At 39.7% G+C, this 18,393-nt stretch overlaps 2 protein-coding genes across 2 annotated transcripts; one reads left to right on the top strand and one right to left on the bottom strand.

The window, feature by feature from the left end:
* The first annotated feature begins 238 nt into the window (after positions 1 to 238).
* On the top strand, positions 239 to 2,207 carry LOC133737467 (ethylene-responsive transcription factor ERF109-like). Its single transcript, XM_062165011.1, has one exon. It carries the CDS (start codon positions 325 to 327, stop codon positions 898 to 900), a length of 576 nt encoding a protein of 191 aa, XP_062020995.1. The 5' UTR covers positions 239 to 324; the 3' UTR covers positions 901 to 2,207.
* Positions 2,208 to 15,978: 13,771 nt separating this feature from the next.
* On the bottom strand, positions 15,979 to 18,384 carry LOC133737460 (uncharacterized). The gene is made up of 2 exons (XM_062165005.1): positions 17,791 to 18,384; positions 15,979 to 17,414 (listed from the first exon to the last, which is right to left on the bottom strand). Exon 2 carries the CDS (start codon positions 17,411 to 17,413, stop codon positions 16,289 to 16,291), a length of 1,125 nt encoding a protein of 374 aa, XP_062020989.1. The 5' UTR covers position 17,414; positions 17,791 to 18,384; the 3' UTR covers positions 15,979 to 16,288.
* Positions 18,385 to 18,393: the final 9 nt, after the last annotated feature.

Genomic DNA, 18,393 nt, shown 5'->3' with positions numbered 1-18,393 from the left:
AACCAAATTTGCGCCATCTAAAATGTCGCCCATTTCCAGGGTTTACGTGGCAGCATAAAACCAAATTTGGGCCCACATCTAAATATCTGCCCATTTCCAGCCCGGAATTGATCCCGTCACGCGCCGCACACGCAATCAACGCGCAGTATTTGATTTGATTTCGAAGCCCTGGCCCGCGCGCCCACATTTATAAATACCAAATCATATTTTTTTCGCACCCCCAGAAATCCTGCTTTTGTGTACTTTTGGATAAGAAAATCAGGATTCTTCTTCTTCCCAGCTACACTGAGCTCGGACTCAAAAATCGAAAGCAGTGGGACTATAATGCGCTCGCATTCCGGCGGTTTACCCAAGGAGCAGGAGCACGCTATCATTGTCTCCGCCCTCAAACAGGTAGTCCGCGGTGGCGTTAGAACAAACAATGCACCCTCCCAGGCCCACCAGCCACCGCCGCCGCAGCGGATCTATTATGCCTCATCATCATCACTTCCTCCAACGGAGGGCGCCGATCAAGTCGTGATACCGTATTCGGATTCTGACACGTGTGAGGTATGTAAGATGGAGATGGACGATTGCCTTGGCTGTGGCTTGTTCCCGCCAAGCGAGCAATACACAGGGAAAGGGAAGAAGATGCAGACTAGCGAGTACAGGGGAGTGCGGCAGAGACCAGGGGGCAAATGGGCCGCGGAGATTCGGGACCCGCGTCGCTCGGTTCGGGTTTGGCTCGGGACGTTTCAGACGGCGGAGGAGGCAGCCAGGGCTTATGACACGGCGGCCCTCGAGTTTCGTGGAGCTGACAGAGCTAAGCTAAACTTCCCCCCATCCTCGGACACTGGTGGTACTACCAGTAGAGCATTGACTGATGAGACCAAAAGTCAAAACAAGTCCTGGAAGTCGTAGATAGTATTAAGTGTGACTGAGTGACTGAGGTTTGCTACTTTTGACGATTGTGACAGTGTCAGCGGATATTGTGCGTACTGCGTAGGTTGACCTGAATAAATAATACGCACAATATCAGCTTCTCTTTTCTGTTTCATTATTTTTCCTCTTCTGTGCGTAGGTCTGAGAATTCTGAGATTCCGGTCTATGCGACACATGGCATTATTTTTCCTCTTCTATTTCATTCTCAATCTCTGTTCCATCCATTCTCCTAAAAATAAAAAATAAAAAAATCTCTGTTCCATCAGTACACTCTTTTATCCCAATCCTCTTTTTGGGATAAAACTAACCCTGCAATCATCTTCGCAACCATAAAGAAGCAAATGGCCGCTACTATCCATCTCCAACACATCCACTGAATCTCTGGAAAGAAAGAAAATTCAGACTGAATATGTTTTTTTTTTTTTTTATTTACCCCTTTTTACTTGATCTCTTCATCCTTGCCAAAGACCCAACAGAATCTAATGTAATCTAAGGTTCTAATCCTTCCGTGGATTGAATCTCAGATTTTTTTCCTTGCTTTGCTTCTCTTTCTTTTCCTAAAGGCTGGGATCTCCACTCTCTAAATCTGCAAGCCATGGAAGTGCTCCGCATTATTCCTCGGAGAAGAAGAAAAACAGTTTCGAAGAAGCGAAGAACCGTCGTGTTCCAATGTTCCGCCCGGCGGCACGTCTTATGGACGTTGTCGTCGGACGAGTAGGTTTAGAATCTCAGTCCACCAGTGAAGGACCGAGGCAGTGTCAGGGCTGGAGCGGGGAGGAACCATGGAGGATTTGTGGTCTTCTACGGGACAATCTACAACCACAAGCATGCTGTGGAGGGTGATGGGATAATTGGATCGTGGGCCTGTGTTGCTTTGATGGGCTGGTATCTAGTTTTCTTATTTTCACTAGTTTATTTAAAGCTTAGGTGTATCTTATGTACAATAAATTCCTACCACGTCTTGGTAAGGACATGTGAGCTATGTTCAGGTCTGCATACTCAGTATGCTTTATCTGCCCTAGCGAGATGGCGGATCATGAATTGGTTGCAACCTCCTGGTGGTAGGATGAAACGACGTGTCGTCGGTTTTATTTATGATCGTCAGCATATTCGGAAAGTTACTTTATTGGTTTTACGGCATTGCTTGACATGTCACCGTTATTGTAAAGCAAATAGAGTAGTCGGTATGACACCTTTTGCTTTTTAGTGCATGTATGAATAATTGTAGTTGTAGAGGCGTCTATTATTATTCAGGAGGTCCTCTTGAGGTACATTGTAATAAGGGGTTTGGCACTATGTCCCCTGTGTATTCATCAGTTTAATAAGTTTCTTTCAAAAAAAATCTGCAAGCCAAAACTCTATGAAAAGAAAAATGAAAATTGAAATTCTTGTTCTTTCCCCAACTCCTAAACACGTACACATGCATTAACAACTTCAGCAGCACATAAACATTCAGATAAAAGAAAAACCATTCAAAATCAAAACTTTACTAAACACTTCACCTAAAGAATCTCCGCAATACTAATATTGATGACCTCGGTCATTAGCTAATCAATTTTGTATCGTTAATATTGTGATTATTAGGGCATCTCCAACACCTAGAGCCAAAATGAGGTCCTATATCTTAATCTAAGACCCCAAGTCTCAACAATATTTATTGAGATCATCATTCTCTAACCGTTGTCAAATATCTAGGTCCCATATTTATTTTAATCATTTAAAAAAACTACAATATAAATTTATATACCATGAATCATTTATTTCTTATTTCTATATTATATAGTCATTAGTTGAATTTTTTTTTTCAAATTTCTCAATTTTTTTTGTTTAATAAATTTTTAGCCGTTGAATTTAATCTTCGCATATTTCTGGCCATCAAACTCAAAAGAAACTGATTAGATATTAACTCTTTTTTAAAGTACTAGAATGGCCTTAGGGGGAGGGGGGGGGGGTGATTAGGCAAGTCACTCCTAACCTATGAAGCACGGATACGTGATTTTGGGTCCGTATCCCGTACCAATACGGGATATGGGTGCGATACGTGGGGGATACACTCGAATACGCGTATCCGACGGATTCGGCCAATTACGTGGTTGATACGCTGTGGATACACACCGTATCTGAATAGGATACGTAATTGTGTAATTAAATTAGGTACACACCGGGGGTAAAACTGACATTTTTCTTTAAAAAAAAAAGAAGAGGAAAAAACATAACCAAAAGATAAAGACCTACCTAAGTCTAGGGCGCACATTGCACTAGTTTACCATCTGGTGTAGACTTGTAGTAAACCATGCGTCCTTAGAAAATGTCACGCCCCGAATTTCGAATAAAGAAATTCGAATCCGAAATGCGAAACTTAACAAGCACAAGAAAACACATAGAAAAATCTTCATTTAAATTAACCAATAAAACAAACCGAACTCACCAACATCAAATACGGACTCGTTCTTTAGAGTCACATATTAATGTACAAAGAGTTTACAAATTAAACTGAATGATAGTTCAATAAGTAAACACACTCACTACACAGCGGGAAGAATAAAACTAACATACACTTCAACGTCCAAGCTACACAGCAACTAACCCTCAGCTTCGATGACTGTTACTTCGACCTGCACAATAAACCTTACACCATGGAATAGTGCACCGGGTCAAAACAACAAACCCGGTAAGCTTTTGCAAGCTCGTGTGAGTAAACCTAAATAATCCTAAAAACGCATTTCCAACTCGAGGACAACAATCAACACAATGATTAATTCCAACAACAAAATCCTTTTCTTTTCCTTTTTAGGAACACACATGTTACAACCATGACAACTCAAATCATTCTAAATGAAAACCGATAATCCTTGCATAGAACTTTAGTTTAGGAAATCACCAACAGTATACAAACCAAAACCATAGTAATCTCTGCATATAGTTTAGTTCAGGAGATTACATTTAAAATCGCACAATTAGAATGAAACGGAAAATAGATAAGGAAGTCAAACAACTCACACTAAAGTCGATGAAATCCCCCTTTTAATTCCATTTCAAATTACTCAACTCAAGAGTAATTTAAAGTAACCAAAATCAACCCCATAATTCATTCGAAATCAAAGTCCCACATGAACGACAAAAGAAAGGACAACCAAAACTCTCTTTTATAAATATATACTCATGAGCACGATAACACAAATTATCCCCCAAGCAGTATATTGTACTCAAGAGCACGATAACTCACAGTTATCCCCCAAGCAGTACATTGCACTCAAGAGCACGATAACACAAAGTTATCCCCCAAGCAGTGCATTGACAGACAGACTAGAGCTTTAATTGAATCGTTGCTTGTCACCTTAGCCAAGGTTCAAGCATCCGATATTTTGCCTCGATCAACAATGTGATAAAATGTTCCCAGACTGAAACATTTAAAAAGTCCACATGACTCAAAGTGTTACCAAAACTCGACTACTCTTTTAACACAATAAAATCAGCAATTCCATGATATAATGTATTTCCACAAAGAGTAAACGCTCGAAATAATAATTCAATCAAATCACAATCATTACTTCACCCTATGCCACACCATCCAAATATATATATATATATATATATATATATATATATATATATACGTAGTCATCTACTCAGGAATGCCTACTAATACCAACTATAGTTCACACGTATTAAAACCAAGAAATTCATTTTTTTTACCTGTGAACCGTAGCCCTATGAACCATAGCTGATCGAGTTCATATTATTTCAAACAAATCTTTATTTTCGAAAACGATTTACAATTATCAATAAATTCCGACAATTAAATAACTCGGTTCGTAAATGAACCTTGTGAGATTTACTCACCTCTAAATCCTGCTGCGTCTTCTCTTACAGCAGATAATGTATCGAATATGCTCTTTCAATCACCTAAGTACAATACGATCTTAACTCTCTGAAATACTTATACGATCATTATATCAAAAACCGATTGAACCGAAAACCCTAAAGTTTTGAAAATTCATAACTTGGTCATACGATTTCCAAAAATTACAAACTATATATCGAAATGCTTGTATCGACGAGTAGATCACAATGAGGGGCAGAACCTGCCCTTGAGGTGGTCGGAAAACACCGCCACAGTGGCGGCGCCGCCACAAATCCAAAGTCGAAATTTGGCCAAACTTCCTCATCAAAGAATCTTCATCTCAACTCGAATTACAACTTTCCCAACTACATCGAAGTCAAATTATAAACCAATTGATCGAATTTTACCTTAGAGCAAATCGGGCCGATTGAAACCCTAGATCTTCAAATCTTCGATTCGTCCTCCACGCGTGAAATCGTTGCAAGATACCTTGGGAGAATCCTTCCCCAGCCTCTGGGCAACAAAACCCCTCAAGAATCACCGGCTATGGTGGCCGGAGGAGGGAGAACCAAGGAAGGCGATCTCGGCCCCGTTGTGGTGGTTTCCCGGCCTTGCAGCTTCTCCTACAGCTCGTCCCGTGCTCGATAGCTACCACAGACCTCTAGAGGATGATGAGGCGAAGAGAACCCACCTTGTCTTGCTGCCAGAGGTGGCCGGAAGGCGGAGAACGAAGCCGGCGAAGGTGGAGGCTGTGCACGGCTCGGGGAGAGAGAGAAGCTCGAGTTTCCAAATTTAGAAATCTGGGCTTTTCTGCAATTTCTGAAACTTTCGTTCTTTTATCAAAAATGGAAAATTTTCCCGAATGCGATAACTTCTTCATACAAACACCAATTTTCATGTTCCGCATATGCAAGAACTCGTATCGACGCCCTGTACGACTTTTGTGAAGGAAGTTTTCATAGAATCCAAAAGTACAAAAGTCAACTCTTGAGACGAAGCATTCCGAGCGAATAATTGTTCGAAATACTTTCCGCTCCACTCTCAAACCACGAAATCGTGATATCGAACATTGTAATAGTTCCCGAAATATTTAGGACTTAATAACAAATTTCCGAGGTCTTACAGAAAACCTTTCAATTTTTATCAAGTGTTTATAAATGAGGTCATTTGCACCAATTCTGGAATAAAAGCCAATATTTTCAATATCTTTTTTACATGCTTGATCCTAGCACCTGAACAACTTCTCTGTATCCATGTAGTTATTTTTCTTGTCATTCTTCTCTCTGTGCACTAATCCATCAGAACTTGTTTGAAGTACAATAAAATATTCAAGTCATTTTTCTTCCCTTGCAAGGAAACCTGAGCTGTTAAGCCAACCCTGAGAGCAAATATAATGCTAGTAGCAAATGGGATGCTACATTGACCTGAGGATCCTTTTCCTTTTCGATTCTTTATATTTTGGCTAAATCGAAAGTCTACTAGGTAAAAAGGCCCACGCAATGCAGTCGCAATAATAATTAGTGAGTTATTGCAAAAAAATGGAATGAAAAAACAAAGAATAGCCAAAAAACTTTTATGTACATTGATCAGTAGATGTACAAAATATCGGCTGTTTTGGTTGATTGTTTTTCAGGGACCATTAGCATTACAAAAAACATAGGTGAATGGTCCTGACAACCAGTGTTTATAAGTACAGAGCATGACATTGTTTTTAAGGACCGTCAACATTACAAAAAACCATAGAGATTATCACAAAGTTACACAGCATGACAAAAAGCCAATACTTGATGATGATATGTGGAAGTGGATTTGAGAAATTTCTCGTAGGCCTGAACCACCTGCTTTGTATAGAGCTTCAACACCACTCTAACTTTTTCAACATGAGGTTTTGTAACAATGGCTACGTGATCAACATATAGCTTGCTCAACTTCTTTGCCTCCTGTTACCCCAAAAATACTGTTGTAAAATGTATGTAACAAAGCAGATAAACCAAAAAAAAAAAAAATGATTCGACAGAAATTTACCTGAAAGTAAGGATCAACAAATTCTTATGCTTTTATAACATGGGGAGCTAATGTACTCTTTGATGTATAAGCTTCAATAGACTTTGTTGAGGTTCAACAAATTCTTTCACCACTGACCACTGTTCTTTGACTACAGGGATCCATTTCTTCAAGAGATAGGACGGCGAAGGTAAAAGGGGGGGGGGGGGGGGGGGAACTAAAGTTTAGTAGACAAAAACAATACTATCAACTTAAATTGAATTTGAAATGATGTAACCTAGCTTACAGTTTTAACTGCTTCCACATGGTATTCAGCCCACTATCCAGCTTCAGCTTTTTTTCTCTATGGCATGACAATTAAGAACATGGAGCTAGTCAGCTAATAAGCGGAGATGGTCTCCAGTCAGCATAAACTATTAAAAAAGCAAAGTCTTCAAATGACTATTCTGCAATTTATTGTAATACCTTCTGAATCACCACCTCTGCAGCAGGTTTTCCATGCTCATTCCAGTGTTTCTCTACAAAGGACTGCAAGTTGATAATAAATTCAAACTCCTTGACAAAAGTTTATCTTTACAATTGTACTATGGATTTAAGTTTGCCTGACAATAGGCAAAATGAACAGCAAACCAATCTAATTTAGGGTTTTTGAACTGAAAATCTATATGGTCATTTTTTTAAAATTTGAAAATTCCTAATAACTTGAGCCTCTCACATTCAAAAAGTTGCATACTCAGTATCAATTATTTCTACCTTTCTTTAAAAAAATTTGACAACAGATTTCAAACTTGCCTCCATCTTAAAACCATATTGTAATGAATTCATGGGAGACACATATAGGTGGACCATTGTAACAAATTAACAGAACAATAAGTATATGGATGGATAGAAAAAGGCTGAAAGCGCAGAACAATTTGAAATTAACAGAACAATTCATGAACTTGATTTACAGCTCAGTGAAATCGATCTGCAACAAAATTCAAAAAAAAAAAAAAAAAAAAAAGTGCAAAATCAAACCATACTCATTCCCTCATTCTTCTTTCATGAATTTCCTTCTCTTGGTCTCAGTATCTTTAGTAAAAATAGGCAGTTCTAGTATGTACAGAATGGCACAGATTATTATCTCTAGCTTGTTCGATTTGGTGTGTTCATGAACTTCTTTTAATTCAATCTGTAATTCTGTATACAACCCTGGAATGATGTAGACTGTAGAATAAAGAAAGAAAATATGATGGAAAAAGCTTGCAGATAAAATCCCAACATTCTATATGACCATGCACCAAATCCTTGCTCACACAGGGTTTCAAGTGCCCCATTTAACTCAACCTAAATAAAAGGAACAAATGTAGTTTCATTTATACTTTCAATTCACCTGTTGACATATATATATATATATATATATATAGACTTAATATACCTTCACCATAAGTTTGTCATCAGTAGTGTTTTGATTTGGCAATGCCTTTTAGTAATAATGCTAAACAACCTACAGGTTCTTATTCCATATAATAAACTAACAATTACGAAACAGAAACAATATGCACTATACAATCTGAAACATCAGAAAGCAATTGTACTACATGACTGTTTAAATTTTAAGATATTAAGAAGATCAAGTGTGCTTATTATGGCATGCGGAACTGAATATGAGCATGCTTCTGAGGACTTACCATCAAATAACAAATTGATGACAGTAACATGTGTAGCTAATTCATAGCATGACTTTTCAAGGGAGCATCATATCCAATGCAAAACTAATTGGGTGATCTGATCTCCCAAAACATGATGAATGAGGGTATAAAGTATGAGTATGTGATGCATATTGTCAACTTCAACTTTACCTGAAAAAAAAAATTGTTTGATCAAGATACTTGAGATATATATACATATGGAGGAAATAAGGATGTAGATCATTTACCTTTGCAGCTATTAGATATATTAAAGGATCAAGCTTTTACTCTATCACACAATTACCTGCAAACAAAAATGGAAGGAAATAGTGAACTTAAGTGTGAGCCAGGTATGTAAATGGAGGATGATATATTCCTCTGGTTTCTTTTTTTTATGCGAGTAGTAGTTAAAGTTGCACTCCAACGGTGGTATTTGTGAAGCAACAATGTTGCGAATAATTCTTCGATTTGTTTAAAGTTTAATGTCTACCCTCAGGGTTCAGAAAAAGAAAAATTGAACAACAGAAAAATCTGCAATTCCAGCCTAATAGTCAAAATAGTGCAGAGCAATTATAACTCTCGCATATGGATCAACTGATAATTTAATTGGAAAACCTATATATAAGGACCACTTTTATTCACTTGAACAGTTGAACTTACAAATACAAAAACATATACGACTTCCACCAAATCGTTTGTTGAAAAGCAAACAACAAAAACAAACGAAATCATAAACTGCACCACGGAGGCACACATGACATGCATATTAACCACAAAAAACAGGTTCTTGCCTAAGACTTGATCCATGCCATGCAACACAAAGTTAAACTAAGATCGATGCATCTAACTATAAGTCTTGCCAGTCCCATACCCAGGGGCATAAATCACACTACATTGTATCTGTTCAAAGAAAAGCCCCAAATAACCTATAACACCCCAAAGCCAGAAAGTAAAATTTGCAGAATCAAAATATCGGTAAAAGCATTAGGCATACGATAATATCAAAAGAAAATAAGTTTAAATGAATTCAGTGCTAATCCCAAGTCTATGTGACAAAAATGTCATTTACAAAGGAGCCGTGATTATTTCCATTCATTCATAATGAAATGTGTGAGCTAGGCATTTCATCAAACACCAATTTTTAAGCTCCTGGATGAACCTCTAGCTTGTCTAACCCTTTCAGTGGGGGCAATCATTAAGTTCAGATTCTAACATAACGCTGTGAATCATTAATCTACAGAGAACACCGCTACAGTGAAGAAGTTGAAGCATCTTCTAAAAGGAGGCCAGCCCTGACTTCCGCTTTTCGGGAGAAAAAGCTCCTACTTTAGGCTGGGGGTGGAGTTACCAAACACCAAACCTTCTATTGCTTATAAGCAGGGGGGCTTTTTCAAACGCACCCTAAAAATGGCTATCCAGGTAATAGATGAAATATTAGGATTGTCTTCCTAGAGAGGTTGTAGATAACATTTTAAGTATTCCTATCTCTCTTTCTGGTAATGCTGATATGGGCTGCTACCTTGAATGGAACTTTCTCTGTTGCATTTACATTTAAATCCAAATCCTTCTTTATTCATTTCATTCCAACCTTTTTCTCCAAAGATCTGTTAGTCCAGGACTACTGTAACAGCAAGATCAGAGTTTAATGGAGACATAAGAGTTAACTTTGCATCATGTCCCAGTGTCTGACTACATTGAAATGATCACAACTTTGATTTATCATGTACAGCCTCACCTTTTGTTTCGTTTCCATTACGCACACATATCTAATCGTTTCCATTACGCACACATATCTAATCGTTGATGTACAAGATGGGCTTGAAAGTTGAAATACTTTCGAGCTGTTTTAGTTCCCAATAACTCAAGAGGACTTACATCATCAATGACTAACAGAAAGTCATGCTGCTTGCGTAGCTTCACCAGCTCGATCATTGGTGCAAAGTCTCCATCCATACTAAACAAGCTGCGGTGGAAGACAAATACAGATCACAGAAACACTTAATATAAAGACAAAATTGATCCCAACTGAAATGATGGTATAGAGAGCAGCTTTAAATAGGATCAGTTACCTATCAGTCACAAAAACTTTCTTCTGCATTGTGCAACTGGATCTGTCAAATCACAAATGAATTTCTAAGCTATGGACACAATAAAGTATGGATCCAAGAAGAGAAACAAAAGTTCAAGACCTACAACAATGCCTTAAGGTGAATCATGTCACAATGTCTATAGATGAATATCTCTACAGATTTTTGTCGTTCAGCAAGACGAATACCATCAATTATCGATGCATGGTTCAGTTCATCAGAAAAAATGGCAATCTTTTCATTAGTTAAAGGTGTTTTTCCAGCAACCAAGAGAGAGCCGACATTTCCCAGCACTACCATCAAGGCCATATTTGCTGCGAACCCTGTAGGACAAAGAAGGCAATCCTAGTGTATAAATTTTAAACAAGATTCCATCAGTTTCAAAGTAAAATACCTAAAACTAATCGAATAGATTACGAACAAAATGCAAAACAATAGAATCAAAAGTTTTAGTACCACACAATTATGTCCACAGTCAGTGTTATCTAAAGAGTTAAACTTTGCAATACAAAGTCACACTCAGTTAAGTAACCCATTAGAAACCTAGTCAATGAATTTGAACTCTATTCTTCGTCTAGAACTGAAAAAGGCAATTAAAACACAGCTAAGTATTCTTATCTCTCTTTCTGGTAATGCTGATATGGGCTGCTACCTTGAATGGAACTTTCTCTGTTGCATTTACATTTAAATCCAAATCCTTCTTTATTCATTTCCTTCCAACCTTTTTCTCCAAAGATCTATTAGTCCAGGACTACTGTAACAGCAAGATCAGAGTTTAATGGAGAGATAAGAGTTAACTTTGCATCATGTCCCAGTGTCTGACTACATTGAAATGATCACAACTTTGATTTATCATGTACAGCCTTACCTTTTGTTTCGTTTCCATTACGCGCACACATATAATCGTTGATTAATTTGCTGGACTATAGCTAGCTGAAACCTTCTAAAACACACGTTATATAATTTCTACAACAAGAAAAATGCCATATTATGTCACTTGAAACAGCATGTGAAACCAAGCCACTATTTAAAGGCTTAGGGAAACTCCAACCATTGGGTGCCAAACTTGATTTTGGCCAATTATAAGACTTTGCATCTCCAACCATGGCTTTTTGGTGGATCTGGTCTTATAAATATAAGACTTGGGCTCATTTGTAGTCTCATATTTGAGACTTTTCCAAGACCAGAACTCGGTCATTGTACATGGGGGCCAGCAAGTGGGTTGTCTCAGCCCAAAGGAGGAACGAACACGCTGGTAGGAGAAATTGAAGGAGACACGCGCGCCAGCTGAAGGGAGGAGAGAGCCACGCGCGACAAGGAGCTGGAGAGAGAAATTCGACTGCTTTTTTGTCTGCTGAAGTGGAGCCCGCAGCTCTGTTTTGTCCCCTGCCGACCGTTGGAACCCCCAACGGTCATGAAATGGATGGTTGTGATTGATCAGGTTTGAATATGGACGGTAAGATGTGGGGTTTATTTAATTTTTTTTTTTTTACTGAAACTGATATATTTTCAATCTAAGGGCTGAGATTTGAGGTAAAAAAACCAATCGATGGCTCTTATTAAATCAAGGGTTATTAATTCTATTTTGTTCTAAAAAACAAAAAAAATTAACCAGAAAATTGAGGGAAAATAATATACCAGTTGGAACAGTAATTTGTAGGAAATTCTATAAATACCAACCCATTCTTTTCTTTTTCCTCACACCAAATATATATCCTCCATCTCCTTCACAATTTTTCATTCATTAACCCATCTCCTTGTTCTTAAATATTTGTTTTTTTTTTTTTTTTTTTGTCTTGGAAAAAATGGCTCCTAGAGGGGATTCTTGGAGGCACAATGAAGAAGTTATTCTTTGCCAAGCTTGGATCACCGTTGGGGGTGATGGTTCCGTTGGAAAAGATCAAACGTCTGAGTTATTGTGGAATCGTGTGGCGGAGGAGTACAATGCTCACAAAATATCTTCTAAATAGTTTGATTCTTTGTCGTATATGCCGACACAAATAAAAAAATTAATTTTTTTTTAATTCATTAAATAATAAGAATAATTTTTAAATATTATGATAAAATGTTAAATGTTGTAGGATAATAGAATTGTGTAGAAATAGTTGTGTGTATTATTGATAATAGGAGCCCTATATATAGGGAATTACAAAGTACCGTAAAGGTAATAGAGTCCAAACATAATTAGGGAATCTATAACTACTCCTATTACAACTCTACAACAAACCCTAGTTTGTAGAGGCACACATTATGTCGATATCCTTCAACACTCCCCCTTGTGCCGCTCAAACTTGGTGATGACGCTTTGATTGTTGCCTCGTTAAAAACCTTGCCAGGTAACAAAAACCCTGTGGGACAAAAATAACCCTGGTCGAAGGACAAAAAGAGCACAACACGTCCTTCACTCTTCGAGATCGAACATGTAGACATCATGCCTCCCCCTGATGTCAATATCTCCCCCTGATTGCTACAATCATGGGAGTTCGGATAACTTTCTCAATCCGATGCTCTTCACATGTTTCTCGAAGGTGGATTTTGGTAACGACTTAGTAAATAAGTCCGCTACATTATCCTCTGATTGGATATGGTTCACTTCAATATTTAGAAGTGCTTGTTGTCATTTTGATGGAGGGGATGAGGAGCACGGAAGGTGGCATTTTGCCTTGTGGGGTCCGATCCCACACTTCCGTCATCTCTTTTCTCTGTAGGGATAGAACAAGCCCATATCAATCGTACATCTCAAGTATTGAAAGATTGTTTTTATACCAGTCCAATGGCGTTGCGTTGGCGCATGGCTACATCTAGCCAACAAGTTCATAACAATTGAGGTGTCCGGTCTTGTATTGTGCTAAGTACAATAATGCGCCTATTGTACATGAGTAAGCATTCCTGCTATTAACACGTCTTCGTCATCATCCCTGGGACGAAACGGATCCATTTTAGGGCCAAGACTACGGACGACCATGGTGCATCTTTGACTTTATCAAAAATGTCTAAGCATCTATTGACACGGTATACAAAACCGTGTTCTCCCAAGGTCCTTCCCCTCAAACTCGGATTTCAGGTGTTCAGCGGTTTTCCTTAACTCACAAGGGTTCCAATTATGTTTATCAACATAAACCGCGACAATTGCAAATCCGGAACTTGTCATGGAAACGCGTGGGCATAGTTCATCATATCCCTTCCCAATCAAGTAGTCATTTTAGTGAGCATTTCAACCTCGTTGCAAATGCGCTCCGTGGTCTAGAGCCACTTGACTTGGGTAAACAAAGTCCACAAGAACCTTCATTATATTCCGTATCTAGATCCCCATAGAAATACGTAGTGACCACATTCGTAAGCTGCATGTTCAGTTATTTGGAAACTACCAAACTGACAAGGTAGTGGAGTGCAATGACATCCATTACGAGAGAATATGTCTTCTCGTAGTCGATTCCAGGGCGTTGTGAGAAACCTTGCGCCATAAGGCGAGATTGCCATCTCTTTCTCTCATCACGCTATCTAACGAAGACCTATTAATGTCAACAGGTTTTATGTTAGGAGGTGTTGGCATCTCAGGCCCGAAATCCTTCCTCTTCGTTAGTGAATCCAATTCAACCTGGATCGCATCTTTCCATTTAGGCCAATTTTCTCTACGTTGGCATTCTTCAACGGAGTAAGGTTCGATGTCATTGGTCTCAATAATTCCACGTCCTCATGTACACTAGTGTAGTTCGTAGAGATCTCTATATTCTCAGGAATTGGTTCTAACATTGAGGCGTCCCCCAACGATGTCTCTTGGACATAACCACAATCCAAAATATTCTCATGAGATGGATTTTGAGTATCAATGATCAATGGATCAAGTTGTGCCAAACTCGCTCTCTTCTTAGGAAGAGAATCCATCGAACCTATGGGTCTCCTACGCTCTCTAGCGGAACCCATGGCCTATGACGCCATTATGCCACCTTGTGGCGTCACCATATTACCATCCATGGTAGTGGTGCAGTACCCATCTTCTCTGGGTGGCACCATGTCCTCTTGTGGGGACATCAATCCTTGCAGGCATGTTTGCAGCAAGTATATGTGATCTCGTCACTTTTAGGGGATCAAGATGAGACATAGTGGGGACAGACCACGACAATTCCTGTCGTTCCTGTTGAACATTGACGTTCTAATCTCCCCCTAACGACGGGAAGACTGTCTCATCAAAGTGACAATGCGCAAATCCAGCGAAATAGAGATCGCCTGTCAAGGGTTCTACATAGCGGACTTACAGTTGGAGACTCATGTCCAACAAATATATATATATATATATATGCATTCGTTGCAATGACTCATGTTGATGCGCTGTGGCGGCGCAATTGGCACATGAATCGCACACTCAAATATGCATAAATACGAGATATTAGACTCGAACCCAGTCACTAGCTGTAACGCAAATAAAAGTTGAGTGGCTGCTATGAGTCGTAGACGAATTAGCATAGCTGCATGCGATATTGCATAACCCAAGCGGAAATATTGGTGCGCATTACCAATGTCCGGGCTACCATTGTAGTCGTTTAATGGTGGCTTTTCCGCGAGATCAATTGGGTGTGTACATGGGAATATGATACTTGATATCAATACCCAATGATATGCAATAGTCATCGAAAACTGTCGATGTAAACTCTCTAACATTATCAGGTCAAATTGACTGAATGGGATGATCTGGGTAGTGAGCCCGTAGCCATATGTTATGTGCTAGGAGTGTAGTATAAGCAGCATTACGAGTGGATAATGGCACAACACGTGACCAGCGTGTTTGCGTATCAACCAACACCATAAAACATCTATATGGTCCGCAAGTTGGTTGATCAAATCCATAGAATTCCCTTGGATTCTTTGTAAGAATGGAATTATTTCCTCAATCTCCTTTGCATAGGATGGTCTCAATCCTAAATAACAGGCTTTACAGAACGAAACATGGGCTTTATAATCAACCAATGAAGGTTTTGGTTAAGCCATAATGTCACAATAGACTTGAGAAGTAGAGAGAGGAGTTTATGGCGTCAATGCCATGTATTTGCCGCAGGGGGTAGGCGGCACTGGCCATGTATGGCCTGTCTTTGCACAATCATGACGCCATGAGGCGCATGTGCAGCTCCTCGAACCAATTCTTGGTTCTTACTTTTCTTCGTTCTGAAAATGGATGTCTGTGTAAAGTCTTTAATACACGGATCATCATGTCAAAGCCTATATGTGCCAAAATCCCATAAGTCGTCTCTCATGACATAGTTGGATTCAATAACTCAAATAGTGGTTGCATACAACCCACTAGAGCGACACATAAGTTTCTCTAATACTCGTTTACGTTCGTAGTCATTAGAGGTGATGCAAAGGAACTCTGTCCATTCTCATAATGTGTTTCCACATGAAAAACATTGGCTCTTATATAATAAAGTTCGAATTAATGTATGTCCAAGACATTAAGTAAAAGAATTGACACTTTATTAATAGCCAATGATTACATCAAAGTTTCCAAAGTCTAATCCAAAATAAAATCAAAGTAAGACACATTGTAGTCACTCTATCCGTTTGGTAACTCCAATCAAATATGACCAGGGAAGTAGAGAGAGATGTTGGTGGAGCGAGGCTCTCTTAAGTACCAATAATCTCAATGACTTTCCTAGACATCACATTTTATTGGGTCCGCCACATAAGAAAGAGTTAATACAATTGTCATTTATTGACTAAGGCAAATTGCCATTACAAAAGTTCTTGGAAAAATAAAAAGGACTAATCTAATCAAAGTCTGTTGCATCCATGTGCACTTCATCTTCAGCTTTGAAGTCCTCTATGGTGAGATTGACATCTCCACCATCTTCTTCTTCTTCTGCAAGGTACACTTCTTGCTCTCTCAGGTCCCTATATGCCCTGTATCTTGCAGCTAGTTCCTCACTTGCCTTGCATTGCTTGAACCAATGCTCAATTGATCCACATCGATGACACTCATCATTGCGGTTGCCTCCCTTTAATTGAGGTGCACGTTGTGCACGTTGTGGGCGTTCCCTAGGAGGGTTGGTGCCACCACCACGACCCATGGTACCTCCACCACGAGCCATGGCGCAACCACCATGACCACGACCACGACCATCTCCCCCACGTGTGACATTGCCACCACGTGTATCCGCACCAAACTTGCGGTTTCCTTCCTTATTAGGGCGGTTATATGGACCCATACGTCCTTCATGTCCCTCATTAGGGTTTCGCTCCTTGCGCCCTCTTTTGGGTGCATTATAATTCGCCTCATGAACGCTCTTAGTTCCAATGGGCCTTGAATTATAATTTCTCACGAGTATGTTATCATGTTTCTCAGCTACAGATATGATATTGATAAGCTGATGAAACCTCGTGATCCGTCCAGCATTAACCTCAGTACGGTATTGCTTTGATACCACAATGGCTGAGACGGGGAAGGTGGAGAGAGTTTTCTCAATTAGCTCTTGCTCTGTGACAGGTTGTCCACAGAATCGCAACATGGATTGTAAGCGAAGAGCCTCTGAATTATATTCAGCAACAGACTTGAAGTCAGCAAAGCGCAGATTGTTCCATTGAACTTTCAAGTCAGGGAGGAGGGAATCTTGGACATTGCCAAAACGCTCTTCTAGCGCTACCCATAGCTCTCTTGCATCCTTGATCGACATATACTCCAATCTGAGTGCTTTGTCCATATGACGTCGCATCAAGATAACTGCTTGAGCATTCTTTGCAGATGTTCTGATGAACACAAGATCCGGGTTAGGTGCCTGGATTATGGGTAATATTCCCTTTGAAGTGAGATGGTTCTCAACATCGGTTACCCAACTGTGGTAATCTGAGCCTGTTGAGTCAAGCATGGGAAAGTCGAGTCTAGGTTCATTCGACATCCTGAAAATAAGAAGAGAAAATATATTAGTTTCGGAGCTAAACTTCCACGAAAACTAAATAATAAGATTTCCGAGCTATGCTACCAAGAAATCAATTTCCAAGAATCTCTTTTGGATTAGACCAAACAATGATGTTTTAATATGGTCACAATTTGATGCTTACGGACGCTCTTAGTCCAAGCATTGTGAACGCTCTTAGTTCACACGAACACTCTTAGTTCGTTTAATTATGAACACTCTTAGTTCGTTAAGCGTGAATCCCCACAATTCCGCTTTGTTAAATATCAAACTCATTTGGCAACATATATTCCAATATTTGCAGAAAATAAAAGGAATTTAAATACAAGAAAGCAGCAACCTTAATTATAAAAACTTACGTGATTGTTCTTGGCTTGAAGACACGCGCGTGTTGATGCAGGCGTGTAGCTAAAATAAGATCGCTGGAATCTGGTCGGAAATGGCAGTTGGTGGGCTGCCCTTCTCCCTTCCCCTTTTTTTTTTCTTCTTTCTCCTTTTTTTTTTTCTTTCCGGGCCCAACCCTTTCCCTTTTTTTCTTTTTTTTTTTTCGGGCCCAGCCCTTCTCTTTTTTTTATTATTTTTTTTTTTCGGTCTTCTTCTTCTTTCTTTCGTTCGTTCTTCTTCCTCCTAGGCTGCAGGCGGACTGGGCTGCTGCTGGTGGTGCAAATCGGAGGCGGTGCTGCTAGTGGGTCGCTGCTGCAGTTCGCTGGTGGTATGGGTGCAGGGAAGCAGCGTACTGGTGCTCGGGGTTGCGGGGCTGCTTAGCGGTGCTCGGGGTCGCAGCGTACTGCAGGGCTGCTGAGCGGGCTGCGGGGTCGCGGTAGGCTGGCAGGGACGTGCAGCAGGAGCAGCGCAGTGGCAGGGAGGCTGTGGTGTGCTGGCAGGGAGGCAGCAGCGCGCAGGAAGCAGTGCAGGCAGCAGGGGCTGCAGTGGGCTGCTGGGGTGAGGCTGGTGTGCTGAGC

Source organism: Rosa rugosa, chromosome 1, assembly GCF_958449725.1.
Source record: "Rosa rugosa chromosome 1, drRosRugo1.1, whole genome shotgun sequence".
In the NCBI taxonomy this organism is placed as follows: Eukaryota; Viridiplantae; Streptophyta; class Magnoliopsida; order Rosales; family Rosaceae; genus Rosa; species Rosa rugosa.
Note: the sequence above shows the minus strand (reverse complement) of the source record. Positions and strands in the feature narration are given on the sequence as shown.

Excerpts from the sequence above, each read along its gene's own strand:
- LOC133737467 (XM_062165011.1), top strand. The coding sequence starts at position 325 with ATGCGCTCGCATTCCGGCGGTTTACCCAAGGAGCAGGAGCACGCTATC.
- LOC133737460 (XM_062165005.1), bottom strand. The coding sequence starts at position 17,413 with ATGTCGAATGAACCTAGACTCGACTTTCCCATGCTTGACTCAACAGGC.